Source organism: Rhinolophus hipposideros (genome assembly GCF_964194185.1).
Source record: "Rhinolophus hipposideros genome assembly, chromosome: 19".
NCBI classification, from domain to species: domain Eukaryota; kingdom Metazoa; phylum Chordata; class Mammalia; order Chiroptera; family Rhinolophidae; genus Rhinolophus; species Rhinolophus hipposideros.
This window is the reverse complement of record NC_138065.1, coordinates 20,935,642-20,953,027: the sequence shown is the minus strand read 5'-3', so window position 1 is coordinate 20,953,027 and position 17,386 is coordinate 20,935,642. Positions and strand designations below refer to the sequence as shown.

The window sequence follows — 17,386 nt, the reverse complement described above, 5'->3', positions numbered from 1 at the left end:
CAAAACAAAACAGTTTCTGGTACAAGGTTCAACATTCTCAAACTCATATGCTGGAGGTGACTTTGAAGCCACAGTACCCACGATAAACAAAGTTATGTTGAAGTTAGCAAGAAGTTCCTTGTTTTGTACCTAGATTTCCATTATGTGTGTTAGGCACTTTTCAGTATTTTGTAAATTATTAAATCATTTCCCCTAAAATCAAGGAAAATACGAATATCCAAACCTAATACATATGACAAATGTTCTTAACATTCAGCCTCTGAAACTAACACTTTCCTGTTCGTTTTTTAATTTCCTATTTGTTATCTGTCATCTGTTGAAGGAGGGAGGAAAGAAGGGAGGGAGAGAGGAAGGTAGAGAGGGAGGCAGTACCACAGAGGAAGGGAACCTCCAATAATTTGACAATACTACAGGAACCATAATGTTTTCTGAAGAAATACCACCAATTCTCCTACCATATTCACATATGTAAATTATTATGACTAGTATCCTAATAATTACATGTGTATATGCGTGTGTGTGTGTGTGTGTGTGTGTGTGTCTCACACACACTGTCTCTATATCCAAAAGGCTTTCTCAGGGAGGCTCTAAGAGAAAAGGACTTAAGCTGCCCTGGGAGAGGAGCAACCTTTAAATAAACCTCAGAATTTAAGCACAGCTCCTGCTTTTCAGCAAGCACTGCTGCTGGAGACTCTTATTTTAGGAGTTCTCATATTCTTTTTTAGAGATTTGTTCCCTGGTCAGTTTAGTCCCAGTGGCACTTTCATCTGTAGAGGAAGGAATAGGAATAGGCACCCCGTGGTAAAACAGGAGTAGGCAGCGCGAGCAGGAGTCCCTTACACACCCTAGCAATCGATCCCCTCTCCCTCTCGCCGACACCGCAGCTGCAAGCTAATCTTTCCGTTGCAATCCAAGAGCAAGGCCACAGAGGAGATGTAGTCAAAATTCATACCAATGGTTCAACTCCTCCCCAGCACCCACTACCACCCCCGATTACCTCCTACAGCCCCCTTCCCACCCCTTCCCCGCTCCATCAGGAGGTGCGGGGGTGGCCTGGGAGGAGATGGGGGCTTCCTTCGCACCCACCCTGACGCGCCCTAGAACGTCCTCTGGTGAAAGGGTTGTCCGCAACTTGGAGGAACTTAGAAGGCAAAGGCTGCCGCGTTGGGGCCTCAGCCCCGAAGCGAAGGGCGCAAAAGGGGAGTGAGAGGCGCGGGCGAGCACCCCAGGGCTTACCACGAGCACGGGGACCCCGGCAGCCAGCGAGTAGAGGAGCACGGGGGGCACGGCGCTGCTGTCCTCCGGGCCCGGGTAGGGCTTGCGGTAGGCGCTGTCGTGGCAGAAGAAGCCCTGCACGTTCACGGTGAACGTGTCCGTGTATTCGAAGTAGTACGCCAGCATCACGGTCCCTGCCATGATCACCATCTGGAAATAGAGCATGCTGCTGGTGAGCGCCGCGGGCAGCGGGGGCATGCACGCCTCCCGGGTCCGCCGAGGCAGCCGCCGGGGGCGCGGCGGCGGGGCGGCGGGGGCGGCGGGAGGCGGGATGGAGCCGCTGGAGGAAGACGCGGAGGCAGGTCCGGGTTTCCAGCACCGACAGGCGGCGGCGGAGAAGGCTACCCCTGGACGAGCCCCCGTTCTCCTCCCCGCCCCCTGCCCTCCGTAAGCGCCGCCCGCCCGGGCGCGGGGTCGCGCGGGAGGGCGGGGAGTCCCAGGGGACCGGCAGTGGCCTCAGCGCCCAGGCGAGAGAGCGTTCGCGGTGCAGCAGCGCGGGGTCAAGCCCCCAGGTCCGCCCGGAGGAGGCGGCGTCGGCGGATGAGGAGGCAGCAGCCGGCGCCTTGGCACATGCACCCCTCAGAGGGCGGACGCAGTGGAGCTGGAGAAGCTCCTCATGGGGTAAAAACCAAAAAGGAGGGTGGAGAGGGGAGGCAGCAGAGAAAGAGCTTCTAGAACTCCCTTCTGAGGCAACAGCTGGGAGGTTTAAGAAACCCGCACAACGCCTGGGAAAATGGTGCGTGGACGCGTCTTCGGTGGACGCAAACGCCACCAAAGCGCGAAGTGGCAGCGGCCGCGCGGCGAGTTTCAGCCGGCGCTCCCTTGGATTCCTTAACCCCGCTCAGGACACACACCAAGCGGTGGTTTCCAGGCGCAGTTAGAAAAATAATCTCAGAAGATTTTTAGGTTCGGGGTTCTTTGCCTCCCCTCCAGCTTCCTAGGGTTTTGTATGTAAAAACCCGGAAACCATAGCTGGCTAGCTCCCGAAGCATCGTCTCTTGCACAACGTCCCCTTCTTCGCTCCTGTATTCTCCTCTTGCTCATCTTCCGTCTCCCATTATTAGCTGCTTGTGGTATGAGACACTGCAGCTCCCGAGGAACCAGAGGTGGCAGCCACCGGGGGAAAAAGGGCTATTTGCCTCATTTCGCTACTCCACGATTCCCAGGAAACAGCCGGATTCTTCAGGGGTCAAGTGAAAGGAGAGGGAGACGACGCGGGCGCACACAGCATGCATACAAAACGCACCCCTGCGTACACGCATGTGCGTGGGCATGAACTAGCTATGGAACTGCAGACATGTACAGATCCCGCTTCGTGATGCCATGTGGGTCCCTGCCCTGCGTGACAAGTTTAAGCAGAAGACTTGGGGGGTTGAGGGGGAGCAGGGGCTTCCCAGAGCCTGACACTGCTCACAACCTCCACCCGAGAGAGCAGGTAAAGACGTGTGCATACCAGGCAAGAGGATGAAAATATCCCTAGAGTCCTGCCCTTCTTAAAATGTAGAATTGCCTTACAGGTTTCTGGAATGTTCATTCACTTTAATGTTTTGTAGCTTGATGATTTTTAGAAGTAGGCCTTGATCATCAGGAAAAAGCAACATTGTTAAGAAAAAAAAAGGCCATTTACATTTGGCAAATGATTGGTAGTTTGGGAATGGGACACTAATGGCAATGTGAATTTCTTCAATATAGAATACCTTACCCTCCACATTATCATAAACATCATTTAATAACTAATTACTTGGTGATTACAGGATAGATGACACCAAACAACATACATAAGTGATTTGGGGCAGTGGGAGTAAACTGTTCTTAAATGAACAAGAGTGATTATATTATATGCTATAACTACTGCAAAGATACATGGTTTAATGCTCATTCAGAAAATCATTCTAAGTCTGTAAGAGTGTTTAAACTACAGTTCTAAATAGGATTTGCCCAAACCTTTCTACTTAATAGAATTTTTAGGAGACTGGTGTTTGTTTTTAAAGGTAGTTCTTAAGGATACCATTGGATTAAGAAGAGTCTAACGTAGGTAATTTATTCAACGTAATGAAAACATGCTTATTTTCGAAAACAAAATCATAGTAATGCATTATTAGTGGTACTGAGTGCCTTGTACTGTGCATGTAACAAAGCAGTGTCCTGGTCTGTCCTGTTCATTGCTCTGTCCCTAGTGGGAGCACTGTGTGGCACATTGTCGGTATTCAGTAAGGATCTATTGAATAAATTAATGAACTTACTCCTCTAAGAACAACAGGGAAGTGTTTTCACATATAAAATGTATGTCACCAGTTAGCGAATCACAATCTTTATGTCCGGAGATAAACATAGTCGCATACTTACATGGCACACTGACATTGAAGGTGAAAGGTCAACGCAAGAGCAGCAACTCTGGTACTGCCTCAGTTCACATCCCAGCTCTGCCACTTACCAGCTCTGCAAGATGCTTGACCTTTCTGTTTTAGTTTCATCACCAGTAAAATTGGGATAAGACCAGTACCTACTGTACAAGGTTGCTATGAGGACTGGTCACACTCAATTATGTCTGGCACATACATAATGAATATTTTTTTGTGTTAAAATTTAACTTGTAGACATAAACATATGTAGTCTACCTTAACTCAGGCCACTCTAGCATCCATCATCAGTCACTTCCTTCTTGTTTTATTGCTTACAAAATGATTCTGGATGGATCCATATTTTTGTAGGTGTATACTTTTGTCTACAGATTTATGCACATTTTGTCTACTCTCTCAGATGCTATCCATCACAGGAATAAGATATTATTTTCCTTCAGAATTCTCAATATCCCCATCATTTGTCCATGTTAGATGGTTAAATAGTGAGTCATGATTAACTAATGATCTATTGCTGAAATGGAAACACTGAATCTTAGCTCACATTATAAAGATACATTGAATTAAACTTCCATGAATGTCTGAGCAGATTGGTTATTCATAAAAATGGTGGGAGGTGGATGAAAGAGCAAGAGCTATGAGCCCTTGGGATAGTTATTTTACCTTCCTGAAACTGAGCTTCTTTGGGGACAAAATGAACTAATTTTTCTTATCTCTGGGCTTATTTTGACAATTAAATGAGAATATGTAAAGTACCTGGCATAAAGAAGGTACTTATTAGTGTACCTTCTTCATTTTCTTATAAATCATTTAAGCTAATTATTTTCCAAAATACAGATTTTCAACTTCAAAGACTCCTTTGAAATCCTGCCTCAATCTTTAATTTAACTTTCTGTTTCTAGATTATAAAGTCACTACTCATATTTAATCCTTTCAAATCCTGCCTAAATTCTTAATTTAAGTTTTTCAGTATATCATTGTTCTTCCAAATGCATTATAGCAGTCAGTCTTTCTTACCAAAACACTATGCTATTCTTCAAACTCTCTTCCATCTCAGCTCCAACCAAGGTAGCAGATAATCTAGGTCAAAAATATGGCATTTGTAACTTTTATTTTCCCACTTCCAGTGATTCATATTATATTTATTTGTGCTTGATTTAACAACCCACTCCATCCCACCCTGTTTCTCCACCCATAAAACATGTACCATGATAAATAGTGAGACAAATCCTGGGGGGAATTATTTATTAATTGCAATGTCTACCATCTACCCACCCCGATAGTCATGTTCTAGTAAGAACTAGTAAGGTGCTAGACCAGGATGGGAAGATATAGTCCTTGTCTACATGGTTCATAACTTTCTTCCACAGACAGAAGACAAGTGTACCAAAAGGGTGGAGGGGGCCTTTATGTGGGTAGATAGTACAAAGACTAACTGAACAGTCCTCGGAGAGCCAAGCATTGAATATTTGTGGATGGCTAGATAAGTGACTGCATTTTTCTTCTTTAACTTTGAAAACCTAAAGAGCCTGCTAGAAAGGAACAGGAGATGTACCTGGTTCCTCAAGATTATTATCAATTGAGTTCTATACAACAAATCTATGAATATCAAAAAAGCCAGATTGAAATTTTCTGTTAAGGTCCAAGGATTTGGTTCTCATTAGTTTATCGATAGAACGCTTTTGGCAAATACTGTCTTTCCCCCAAACTAAGACCTAGCCGGACAATCAGCTCTAATGCATCTTTTGGAGCAAAAATTAATATAAGACCCAGTCTTATTTTACTGTAATATAAGACCGGTCTTATATAAGACTGTGAATATTATAATATAATATAATATAATATATAATATAATATAAAATACTGGGTCTTATATTAATTTTTGCTCCAAAAGATGCATTAGAGATGATTGTCCGGCTAGGTCTTGTTTTCAGGGAAACACAGTATGCCTGAGAATTTCCAAGGACCAAAGAAGATACACAGAATTGTAAACATTGGTTTCTATGTGTTTCAGGTAACTCAGAGGTAAATCCAGGCATTTTCCTGAAATTTTCTCATTCCATATGCAGAAACAGAAAAATCATATTATTTTCAATGCATAACTGAGGTGAGGATGAAAGATTCAGAAGGCTTTACATAAGACAAAGTAAGGAAGCCTCTCCAAAAGAACAGAATCTTGTTTTTAAAAACAACAATTTGTATTCATAATCCTAAACCTGAGCTAGAGATGTCTAAGGAGATTCACGAGTGTGAAAAGTTACATGACTTTGTACTAATGAGGAACTTTTACGTATTAACATATAGATTGGTAGAAGATCTCATGGGAATAGATTTGGAAAGAGATTATTATTATTATTATTGGTTTGTTTTGTTTTGTATCCCATATATTACTGAAATCATTTGGTTCTGGTTCCTTTCCATCTGATTTATTTCACTTAGTATGATACTCATGTACCATCTTTTTAATTCAGTCATCAGTTATTTAGCATTTCCATGTGCTGGGCATTGTGCTAAGAGAGAATATTATCTCCCTCTCTTCCTATATTCCCCCTTCTTCTCTCCCTTCCTTCCCCAAAACATTTATTGAACTACAAAGTGAAATCAGGCACTTACTACACTATGTTAGGGGCTGAGAAGTTACTGTTCCTCTAGAAGGACAGACATGCAGACAGAACTTACGATGCAGCAGAGTAGGTGCCACAGGAAAGAAATGTACCACAGTCATTTGGTACATTTGGAGCCTGGAGGATGGTGCCGCATAGCGGTAAGACATTGGTAACCAAAAAAAAAAAGGCAGAAAGCAGAGCCCTCATCTCCTCAAGCTATTCTCAGGTGCCCAAAGTCAACTCAGACAGAGCACTGACTTTGCTTGTCTTGTCCGAAGTTTCTGTGCAGGCCTGACACCCCATCCCATGGTCCTCACTGGGCAGATATATTTGAGCAGGAGTGACCTGACACTAGGCTGAGAACCACGTTTTGTGGACCATCCAAAGGATGCATTCTGCCTGCATTGCACGGAGCTGAGGACTGGCCCAGCACCCTGGGCATCAGTCACACAAGTAAGGGAGAGGATGAGCTCAGTGAAGGTCCGCTGAAGGAAACTTTCCTCTTCTCCTAATAAGCTCACTTCACATCAGAGCTTGATGGTATACATTTTTTTACCTCCTTACCTTCCATAGACTCAAGATCCATAAAAATTATATATGCTTTTTTTGGCCCCTTAATGCTAGTGTTACAGTATCTGGTGCCCCGAGAGCATGGTCTCACGTACCTGAAGAATGAGAACACAGACTCGGAAAGAGAGGTAGAGGAGCAAAGATTTTTATCAAAGCGAAAGTACAGCTCTCTTATGAGAGAGGGTACCAGAAACTGGGATGCCCGGGATTACTTTTTTTAAGGCCAGGTAACTGCTTATTACTTCAGAATAAGTGAGGGCATCTGGTAGTTCGTTCTAATAATTATTGAACTACACAAGACAATATCTTAACAGATCTTTATTGAATTGGATCTAGAGAATGAAGAAATGTACTAGTTTACTAACTCCCAGACAATTTGATATAGAGAACACTCCTGAAATTTGAATAAGAAATAAGACATAGGACTAATTAAATCAAGAAATGTTGTGCTTAATTAAACATATTCATGTAAATTCAAATGTACAGCATCCTCAAATGAAAACCAAAGAGAGGTAGGAACATTTGGGAGTACACCTTTGGCTTTTTATTATTCACATCATAGCGTATTGAAACGTCACAGAATGATCTTCAGTGCTTTCTTTAGAAAGTATTGTTTTCTCATGGAAACAGGAAGAAAAACAGTTAGCATAGTAATTTGTGTGTCTGTCTTTGAGGTTTGGCTGTAATGAGATGTTTATCTCAAAGGCCAGATGCTTCTGACCTGGACAAGCGGTCTTATCTTCAGCTGGAACCAACCACTAAGGTATCTTTAAAGTGCCTTACACTGTGACTATATTATAGCTTATTCTATGTTTTCAATATTTTAAGCTTTCACTTTTAAAAGTTATCCAAACAAAGCACATATTTTATTAGAGAACCTAGTTATAGTTCACTGAAGGTATAGGCATGAAATTACTAGACTAAGTAAAGAGCCAAAATTTATAAAATATTAAGGCTGGGAAAGAATAGAATAATTTAACTAAAGTGTCATCAATTAAACATTCCTACATTTAAATAAAATTTTAAATTATTGAGTTAGCAAAAGTTAATTGGAACACGCTAATAATATTATATTTACTGTGTGACCATGGCAATCAGTTAGCCTCTCTGACTCTTAGTTTACTCATCTGTGCAATTTAATAAATCTTTACAGAGACATTGAAAAGCTTATATCTATAAAATGCTTCAGAAATATTAAAGCATTGGGCAAATCTGCATTAGAAAACATATTATAATTGTAGGAGGGAACACCTAACCTAAGTGGGTCCTGGATTTTTCTCCCCATCACTGAGTTCCAACTCAACAAAAACTCAGATTAATCGCTGCCTGGTCTGTTTCCATGTCTGTGAATATTGAATTATTTACCACATGTTTCAGTCATTAAGAAAAAAGCAGTGTTTTGTTAAGTATAAATGCATGGATCCCTGACATCAAGGGACATTTCAAAATATACACATTTCCTGAGAGTAACTTTATGAACAGTTATTAAGGAAAAGGACATAGGAGTATGTCAGTGAAGTATGATGGTTAAGCCCAATGACTGCGACTCAACACAACTCAGTTTGTATCATTGCTCTGTAGCTTCATTATTATTGGACCTCGGCCAAGTCATTGTAATTTCTCAGTTCCTACAGTATCCCAAAACGAGGATAATGTTGCCTACTTCACCAAGACATAGTACAGAGCCTAGGCCACTCACGACAATAAATGATCATTAGAGTTATTGATACCTTTACCACACTGGTATAATTAATCCTGCCACTGCTGGATCAGCAAAACTTTCCTTGATCTGTTTGGAAATGTGCCTACATAAAATCCTGCTGAACATCTTTGTAGCTTCACTTTACTTGAAGGCACCTGCAAGTTGTTTTTTGTGCTGTGATAAACAAATGCTGTTAACGCTTTGAGAAAGTTTCGTTAGCAATGCGATGGAAGGTGGGGAGCAAACTATTCCGAATGACAGCTGCAGGTCCTTTGTCAGTGACACAGATTGTGAATACAACTCAGCATTTGTTTGGTTGTATTTCAGTGTACTAGCTAGTGATTGAAACAAAGATATAGCAGAAACTAGACTCTCAAAATGGCCCCCTCTGTTCATAGATGGACTATTATCAATTAGGTTAGAATCATATGATTTTCAAAATGCTGTCTTTTGGTAAGGGTACAAAAGCCCTGGCTTGATTTCCTTCCCTAAATTTCATCATACATAAATGGATTATTAAATTACTGGGCTTTTCCTCCTAAGAGTTTACAAGTATAATCAGGGAAAATATTTTTTGGTCAAGTCAAGAAATCAATGTCTTATTGCTGAATTGGAAGATACTAACTAAGTAGTGGAAAACATCACTCTTAAATATAAGTATTTATGTATTATGCCACTTCTCTTAAAGGAAGAGAAACATATCACTGCATATTGTTTTGTTAACACTTTGAATTATCACTTTGTTATCAAATAGGGTATGATTAATCATATTTTATTATGTCAACCATATCATTATTATAATTAATGCTTCAATGTGTAATGATGTCTTCAATGTAACATAATCAATAAGAATAAAATATTTTAGTTTGTTTTCCACTCACTAATGACTTGCTCTAATACTTCTTTTGGCTCCTATAGATCTCCAATATAAATAGAACATGAATAGCAAAATCTTAATTAACTTCATAAAAGTCTCATAAAATAGGGTATCCCGGGGAACTACTGCTTTTATTAATAGAAACTCTCCATGTTTTTTGTCAGAACTCTTAAATTAGTAATCAAAGTGTGCTGAATATATTCCATTTTTCTTTGGGGATCTGACATACGGTCATTATTTTGAAGCTCAGTCCTTACTGTTCAGTACTGTAGTGATACAAGATGTAAGAGATTGATTTTTGTAATTCTTGATGATAGGATGTCTGCAAGCCTTACAGTCTGGACATTTTGTGAAAAAAATGCCTGAAATGTTTTCTTGAAACAGCACTATTGATTGAGTGAGTACTATATACCACAAACAGGGGGAGATGTTTTACTCACATATCTCTGACCTTCACAACTACCACCAGTTTATTGAAGACCTGTAATAGCCTCAGTCGTGGCCTGCCTGTCTTCCAAAAGGTAGCATGTAAAACACTACCACTAAAACTACTCCACTTCACTGAGGTTTCCAGGGTGTGTGGAGTTCAGTTTGAACAAATCAGTGTTTTCATCAGGATACCTGTTTGCAATTCTACAGCAGCATAAAACGGAAATTGCTCTGGAGTGACACAGAGTTTTCACTTCAGAGTTTAGTGGACCTGGAAAGGAGTCTTGAGGGGTAGGTGCCCCTACATCCCTTTAACAATCCAACTAAGCTTCCGAACCAGGAGTGGAAAATTCGGGGAGTATTGGCAGTTAGCGCTTCTATCAGTCTGCCATAAAATATCATAGAATGGGTGGCTTAAACAACAGAAATTTCTATTTTTATAGATCTGGAGGCTGGACTCTGAGATCAAGGTGCCGTCAGGGTTGGTTTCTGGTGACACCTCTCTTTCTGGCTTGTAGACAGCACATTCTCACTGTGTCCTCACATGGCCTTTCTCCTGTGTTTGCAGAGAGAACTCTGGTGTCTGTTCCTCTTCGTCTAAGAACACCAAATCGATCAGATAAGGGCCCCACCCTTATAACCTCATTTCACTTTAGTTATCTCCCTAAAGGCCCTATCTCCAAATATAGTCATTACAGGTTAAAGCTTCAATATATGAATGTGGGGGGTGGGGTGGGGAGACATAATTCAGTCTATAACATCATCCATTGTTCATTATATTGGAATGTTTTATTAGGTTGAACCATTTGAAATTGCCATTTCTACAAGTGAAAAATAGTTGATTATGGGCAACTTCAAATATATCAACCTATATGAGGTCAATACAAATATGCTTGGTACTGAAAATCCAGGTTATTATCTCATAAATTATAACATTAACAAATAATCAATTGTATTTATTCATTTTTAATGATGTCTGTGCCTCCCAATCTGATAGACTTGCAGTTGAACTCTTTAAAGTTAGGTTTGAGACCAAGTGAATTTTTATTACCTCATTGTAAAAGTCAGAAAGCATGAATTAAAACTAAATCAATGACACATAACTTTTAACAATTTATTTGGCAGTACAACTACACTAAAACCCTCCTCAACGAGATTTTTAGACTATAAATGTTGGTATTTGAAGGATACTCTGAGTTGGTTTTGCAGCCAGAAGTATAAAATGAATAAAATATGGGGAGTTTGGGCTAAGCATACACATTTTTTATCTTCGGGTCAGAAATTTAATTGCTGCTTCTTGCTCATACTGATAAAGAAGCCAGATGCTATGCTCTAGAAATTGCAACAAATCAATTACTGACAACTAATGGAATCCAGTATCAAGTGAGATAAGGATGCTTAGAAATCGGCTTCATCAGAGGGCCTACAGACGCTCACTGAATCACCCAGGCCTCCTTTGTATTGCTTCCTTATCTCTGGCTCGCTATGGCCGCATGACAAGGAGCAGCTAAAATATGTATCTATCACAAATCATCATCAGATTACATGGACCCCCTGTTCTGCTGGTGCTGCTCAAAACAAATTAACCAACTTTCAGGCCTCTAGGAACTCATGCCATGAGATAATCTTGTATTAGAAGAGCATGCAAACTAGTGTTTTGTACTTGTTTAGAAACATTTATTAAGAATTTACACTCTGCAAAGATCTGGTATAGTACAATAGATGACCTTCCATCTGCTAATAAAACAAATTATATGAAGTCAATATGAGTTTCCACACCTGAAAATCAGGAGGATGAAAATTTCTAAAAATATATACTATGGTACCATAACTTGGTGGCAGATGGAAGGGAAGACAGACATGTTTGACTATTTACTTGGTGCCAAGCACTTTACATGCTTTACTCTTATTTAATTATTTGTAGAACCGTATGAAATAAGTACCATTACTCCCCATGTTGCCAAATCTTAATATCAGAGAAATTTTCTCAGTTGCCCACAATTGATAGGTAACAGAATTGATGTTTGAATCTAGAATTGGCTGCTTTCACAATAAATTTCTATTCTACATACTGACAATTTTTAACATGTACCAATTGTACAACATATTAAAATATATAAAAATACATACTTGAATAGATAAACAAGCTGTGGTATATTCATATTAGAGAATACTACTCAATAATAAAAAGGAATAAATTCCGTAACTTGGATGAATCTGAAAGGCATTATGCTGACTGAAAGAAGCCAGTCTGAAATGGTTACATACTGTAGGATTCCATGTATATGTCGTTCCTGAATTACACATCTCCAGTGATAGAACATAGATCAGGGGTTGCCAGGGGCTAAGAGTAGGTATGTACTGTGACAAGGGTGTTCTTTGAGATGATGGAGCTTTTTGCATCCCAACTGTTGTGGCAATTATTGGAACTATACATATGTTATAATTCATAGAACTATACACCAAAATAATAAAGAAAAAAATAAAATATTTGAAGGGTGGAAATTGTAGGAAAAAATCACTATGCTAATAAGACTTGAGATACTTTTATAATTTTTTTTTCCTTGTACGTGAAGGGGACAAACTTTGTGAGAGTTTGTCTCACACTCTCACATGCGAAAGTATAAATTCTGACTTATCTATATTTGAAAGATGACAAAATATTGTGCTTAGGAATAATGGAGACTGATATGTACCTCTCTTGGAGTTGGTGTTTATTTATTTATTTATCCAAGGAATACTGTGAACATAGTAGACAAGAATTCAGTGTATTAAAATGAGCATCTCATTCAATATCTCAAGACAGTGTATATAATAAGGTCCTTTTGCTGGAGCTGCTCCCCATTCTAGCTGGTGGCAGAAACAGGCACTCTGTCCCAGTGATTAGGAGAAAGCATACAATTCCTGTGCAGAACTAGAGACCTAGGAAAGAGACATTGGAAAAACACACCTGTGCCAAATGAGCCTAGAAAATGGAGTTTGGAAGAAGGCTGGGAATGGTAGAAGGAGAGAGTGCCAAAATTTAATCTGGTTCTATCATGTAGTGGGTCACCCTCTGGCCACACCCATTGACCATTGTCCACTTGACCATACCTGAATCTAACAGCTTAGTCAGGCTTGGCTTAGGAATGTGCATCATTGAAAGTTAGTGACAGAGGCTGGGGAGGGCAGAACTGCCCCTTTAAGTGGCTCTTCAAAAGCTTCAAAAGGTTATCGAATTTTCCAAAGACTTCAAACATGTTATTAGATGAGTTAATGTATGTGAAAAAAGTACTGTAAATTGTAGGGTACCACAGAAGCGTTAGTTATTATTAACCTTGAAGCTAGGAGACTGACTCAATAGAATATATTAAACTGGAGGATTAACATTTGTAAGGTAGCCAAAACACCAAATGCTCAGTCTCTCAATTTTTTTTAACATGCATTTTAGGTAGACATAATCCATACGTGCCTGCACATTTTGCAAATATTCATACTGCACATTGATAAACATATAAATGAGCTGAAAATTGTGAATTATTTAGTAAAACCACAGCAGCCCATTTGATGAGATTACCCTTTCAGATAAAAACCATTAAAATGCAAATATGTTAAATAAATTAAATTTGGAGGTCAGATTTTCTGGGGAAGTACAATCTGTTAGCAATATTGCACATCTACAGAATTTCCATCTGAATTGTACTAATGATGTGCATACTGAGGGCCATGCAAGAAGAATTTCTAAGACTCTGCCCTCCAGCTTTAGCAGACCTATGGTCTGATAAATAAATCAAAAGGAGATGGAAAAAATACTTTGCACACACTTTACACATTACACATTACATATATTTGCCAGGAGAGAGACACTACATAATGCGCAATTCAGAGGGGCAATAAAGAAATATACACTACTTTTAAACTACATAATTCACAAAAATCAAAACGTTAAGTATATTTACAATGGGACACTAATGTCTTCTACCAGGCACGGTGGGGAAAGGCTTGAGTTCTGTTTAACAGACTTTCCTCGGCAGACCTCCTCTCTCCTCAGTCGGTTCACAGATAATGGTGAGGATGTCACAGTTGATGCATCTGTGGTTCCCAGACCTCTCAAAGGAAAACCCAGATTCAGACGGAGATAGTAAATAGCTATTTGGTATAGCATCAGTGCCGGGCTCTGCCCAATGGTTAGTCTTATCCTTTTGAAGTCCTCCAAGCAGGATTGTTCAAAGTCACTGTCTGAGGTAATCAGGTTCAGAGGAAGACGCCGGGCTCTCAAAACATTGTGGCTTGTATGTATGCATGTTTGTGTGTCTTTTTTATGCATGCAGGGCATCCCTGACTGTATTCTGTGACTGTGCTTTACTCTGACAGGGTTCCTACACTTTGCTGCACATTGGCATCACTAGAAAGCATTTAAAACTCTTGCTGCCCATGTAACACCCCATACCAATTGAATCAGTTTGTCTGGGGGGTGGGATCCAGGCCGTAGTCATTTTTTAATAATCCCTGGGTGATTCCAATATGCAGCAAAATTTGGGAACCACTGTGCTATGGCTGATTTGACATAGAGCATGGTACGTGATACATGGCTGGCATTCCACTTACGTTTGTAGAATAAATGGAAAGATCTAGCCTTAGATCAAGTCTTCTCACTGTTGGGGTTCAATTGCAGCCTTTTTTGCAGTAATTTCCCCAAGACTCCCTCCCTCAGATAACATATAGACAAATGTTAAACCTCATTAGCTACAGATACTCAAATCAAAACACCACCATACTTTAAAAAAATATATTGAATTACAAAAGATATATGCAATGATAACCCACGCTAGCAACAATGTGCTGAGATGAACATCCTCTTATACTATTTGTAATACAGCTTCGTTGGAAGGCTATTAGGTTACATGTAACAATAATGGCTCCTTGACCCAGTAAGTACAAATTTTTAATTTATACTGAGAAAAATCATTGAAACTTAAGAAATTATGCTTTAACCACAAAATTTATCACATGAAGTGGCAAGATTCAAATATCCAGCAACAGAACCTGGTCAAGTAAATGATAAAACAGCAACTCAATAGTATATCATGCAGCAAATAAAAATATTACCAAATCTTTTTTTAAGAACACTGAAAATATTTTATTATAATTATAATTAGATTCTTTTATTCTCTTTCTCTTTTTCTCTATCTCTAAAACTTCCTTTAGACAAATATCGCATTCATAATAGAAAAACAAAACAAAAATGATATCGCTGAGAAGGCTATAATCTAGGTCTAAATTGACCCATTAAGCCCAGACAATGGTGCCTAAAATGAGAACTAAATCATGTCCCACAAAAGCAATCTGCCTATGCTAGGCCCATTCTTTTTTAGCTCTGTCACAACCATACAAATGCTATTCGAGTTTAGCATGAGTGAGCTCACGCTGTGGTCTGCAGTAGTTAGTAAACATGTCACAGAAAAGGTTGGATTTGAGTGGAACCTTGAATATGTTTGGATTTATTCAGAGGAAAAATGTTGGCATGATTTTCAAAATCGCCAAGTTTTGAACACAGAAATGGAGACAGGAGTGAAGCTGTGGTGCTTGAAAGACAGGTTTAGCCAAAGGAGAGGGCAAGTATTGGAGAGAAATGGGAGATGATTTTGGAAAGGGAGACTGAATCCAGATGGTAACAAGCCTTAGCAAAACAGATCTAACAGTTTGAGTTTCATCCTAAAAATAATAAGGAGTAATCTAAATTACTTGATTAGGAAACAGATAAATTCAAACAGCACCTGTGAGGATTATTTGAACATTGATTTGTATAATAATCAACAAGGTGGAAGGATGAGAGACACACAAATGATCAACAGGAAAGCAAAGGCAATGATCCAAAAATGCAATAGTCATCTTTTCGAAATTCAATGCTCATAACATGTTGCCCCATTATTCAAACATTCAGTGAATTTCTTTGACCTCAAAGAAAATACTTCTTAACATGGTATATAAGGCCCTACATGGCACAACCTACCTACTGCTCCAACTACCCAACACTTTACCATTTCCCCCCTAAATTTGCACTCGCTTCTTGCAATCTCTACTCACCATGCTACCTCTAATCATAGGCATTTATTTGTTCATAGAGAATACTGCACAGAGGGCTCCCTTCTGCCATCTTTCCTAATTACCGCCTGCTCACTTTCTATTTTGATTTGAATGTTACTTCCCAGAGACACCATGTCCCACCTTCCTACTCTTTCTGTTATAGGGTCAAATAGCACCAAGTGCCTTTCAGGCACTGCAGTTGTCTATGTTGCAATTATACACTTGTTTGGACTACTATTTAATAACCTTTTGTCCACTCTTCTCAGCCCTATGAAGGCTGATTCAATGTTTTACCTTTCTTTTATATCTTCAGTCTCTCAAAAATTTCCTGGTGCCTGATATGAACTTAGTAAATAGTTGTTGGATGCATCCATGATAAATAAAGAATAAAATTGGGTGGTAGAGGTACAAATTAAAGAGAAAGAATAAGTAGAAGAGACATTTTGAAAGAAAAACCATTAGGAACAAAGGGAAGTGATAAATAAAAGATGACACAAAAAATTTTTTTCTGGATGATTGGGAGTGGCAGTGCTATTGACCAGAGGGCAATACGAGGTAGAAGGGGACCGGTAGGTTTAATATTGTAAAATTGAGAAATACAACAGGCTCAGAGACACAGATTTGGGATTGATCTACATAAAGATGATGATTAAAATAAGAATGGAGACCATCCCACATTGTGTGTATATATAGCTTCATATTTCCTTATGGAGGGACCTGTATTAGAGTAACACTCATGATGTGTCTTTCTCATTTCTACCCAAGCAGGAGCAGTGATTTATCTGACTGGGAGTGACAGTGACGTTCACTGGGTCACATTTCTCTGCTGGGTAAATCTTAACTATTTAAATGCTGAAAGATCTGGCGATTCGCCTCTCTCTTTGTCTGGGAGACAGTAGTTCAGGGTGGATATATCTGCCGTATAGATCCAATTTATTTCCTTGAATAGGTTCTTTCAAATTCTGAGCTTGGGATAAGTGGAGAGGCAGAGAATAGTAGCAGCCCTTTTTGACCATGGATTTATGGAAACAGTTAATATCCATTTGCTGATCTCCTATGTCTAGTTTTTCAATTGGTTCAATATTATGCAGTAGAATCAAGTGACATTACATATTATCCCCTTAGGGCCCCAATATTCTAGAAACATTTAGAAAAAATCTGTTGAAAATGTCTGAAGATAGTGAGGATTTCCCAGTATCAAGGAGACCAAGAAGGGAGAATTCACAAAAGACATGTGAGAAGTAAACAGATCCAATCTGCCAAGCAAATAAAGGGAATTAAGACAGAGTCTGAGCCACTAGATGTGGCGACCTGGACTCCTGGGCAATTTTGTTCTACACGGAACCATCAAATTTCAGAAGGCAGTAAGAAAACGAGTCCATATTATTTTTTGTAGTAGCTCAAGAACTAGTAATGTGAGAGGAATAGAATAGTGGCTGGAAGAGATCGCAAGGTAAAGCCTATTTTGTTCTGTTTTGTTTTCCCAATAAAGGGAAGATCA

The 17,386-nt window shown here is 39.6% G+C and overlaps 1 protein-coding gene across 2 annotated transcripts in view; it reads right to left on the bottom strand.

The window, feature by feature from the left end:
* The window catches only part of PLPPR5 (phospholipid phosphatase related 5), a 117,407-nt gene extending 115,801 nt beyond the window's left edge, over window positions 1-1,606 (bottom strand). For both annotated transcript variants that reach the window (XM_081025198.1, XM_081025199.1), the window contains exon 1: window positions 1,237-1,606. In XM_081025198.1, the coding sequence (XP_080881324.1) occupies window positions 1,237-1,473 (237 nt within the window). In that variant the 5' untranslated portion in view covers window positions 1,474-1,606. The remainder of the gene's footprint in view (window positions 1-1,236) is intronic.
* Window positions 1,607-17,386: the final 15,780 nt, after the last annotated feature.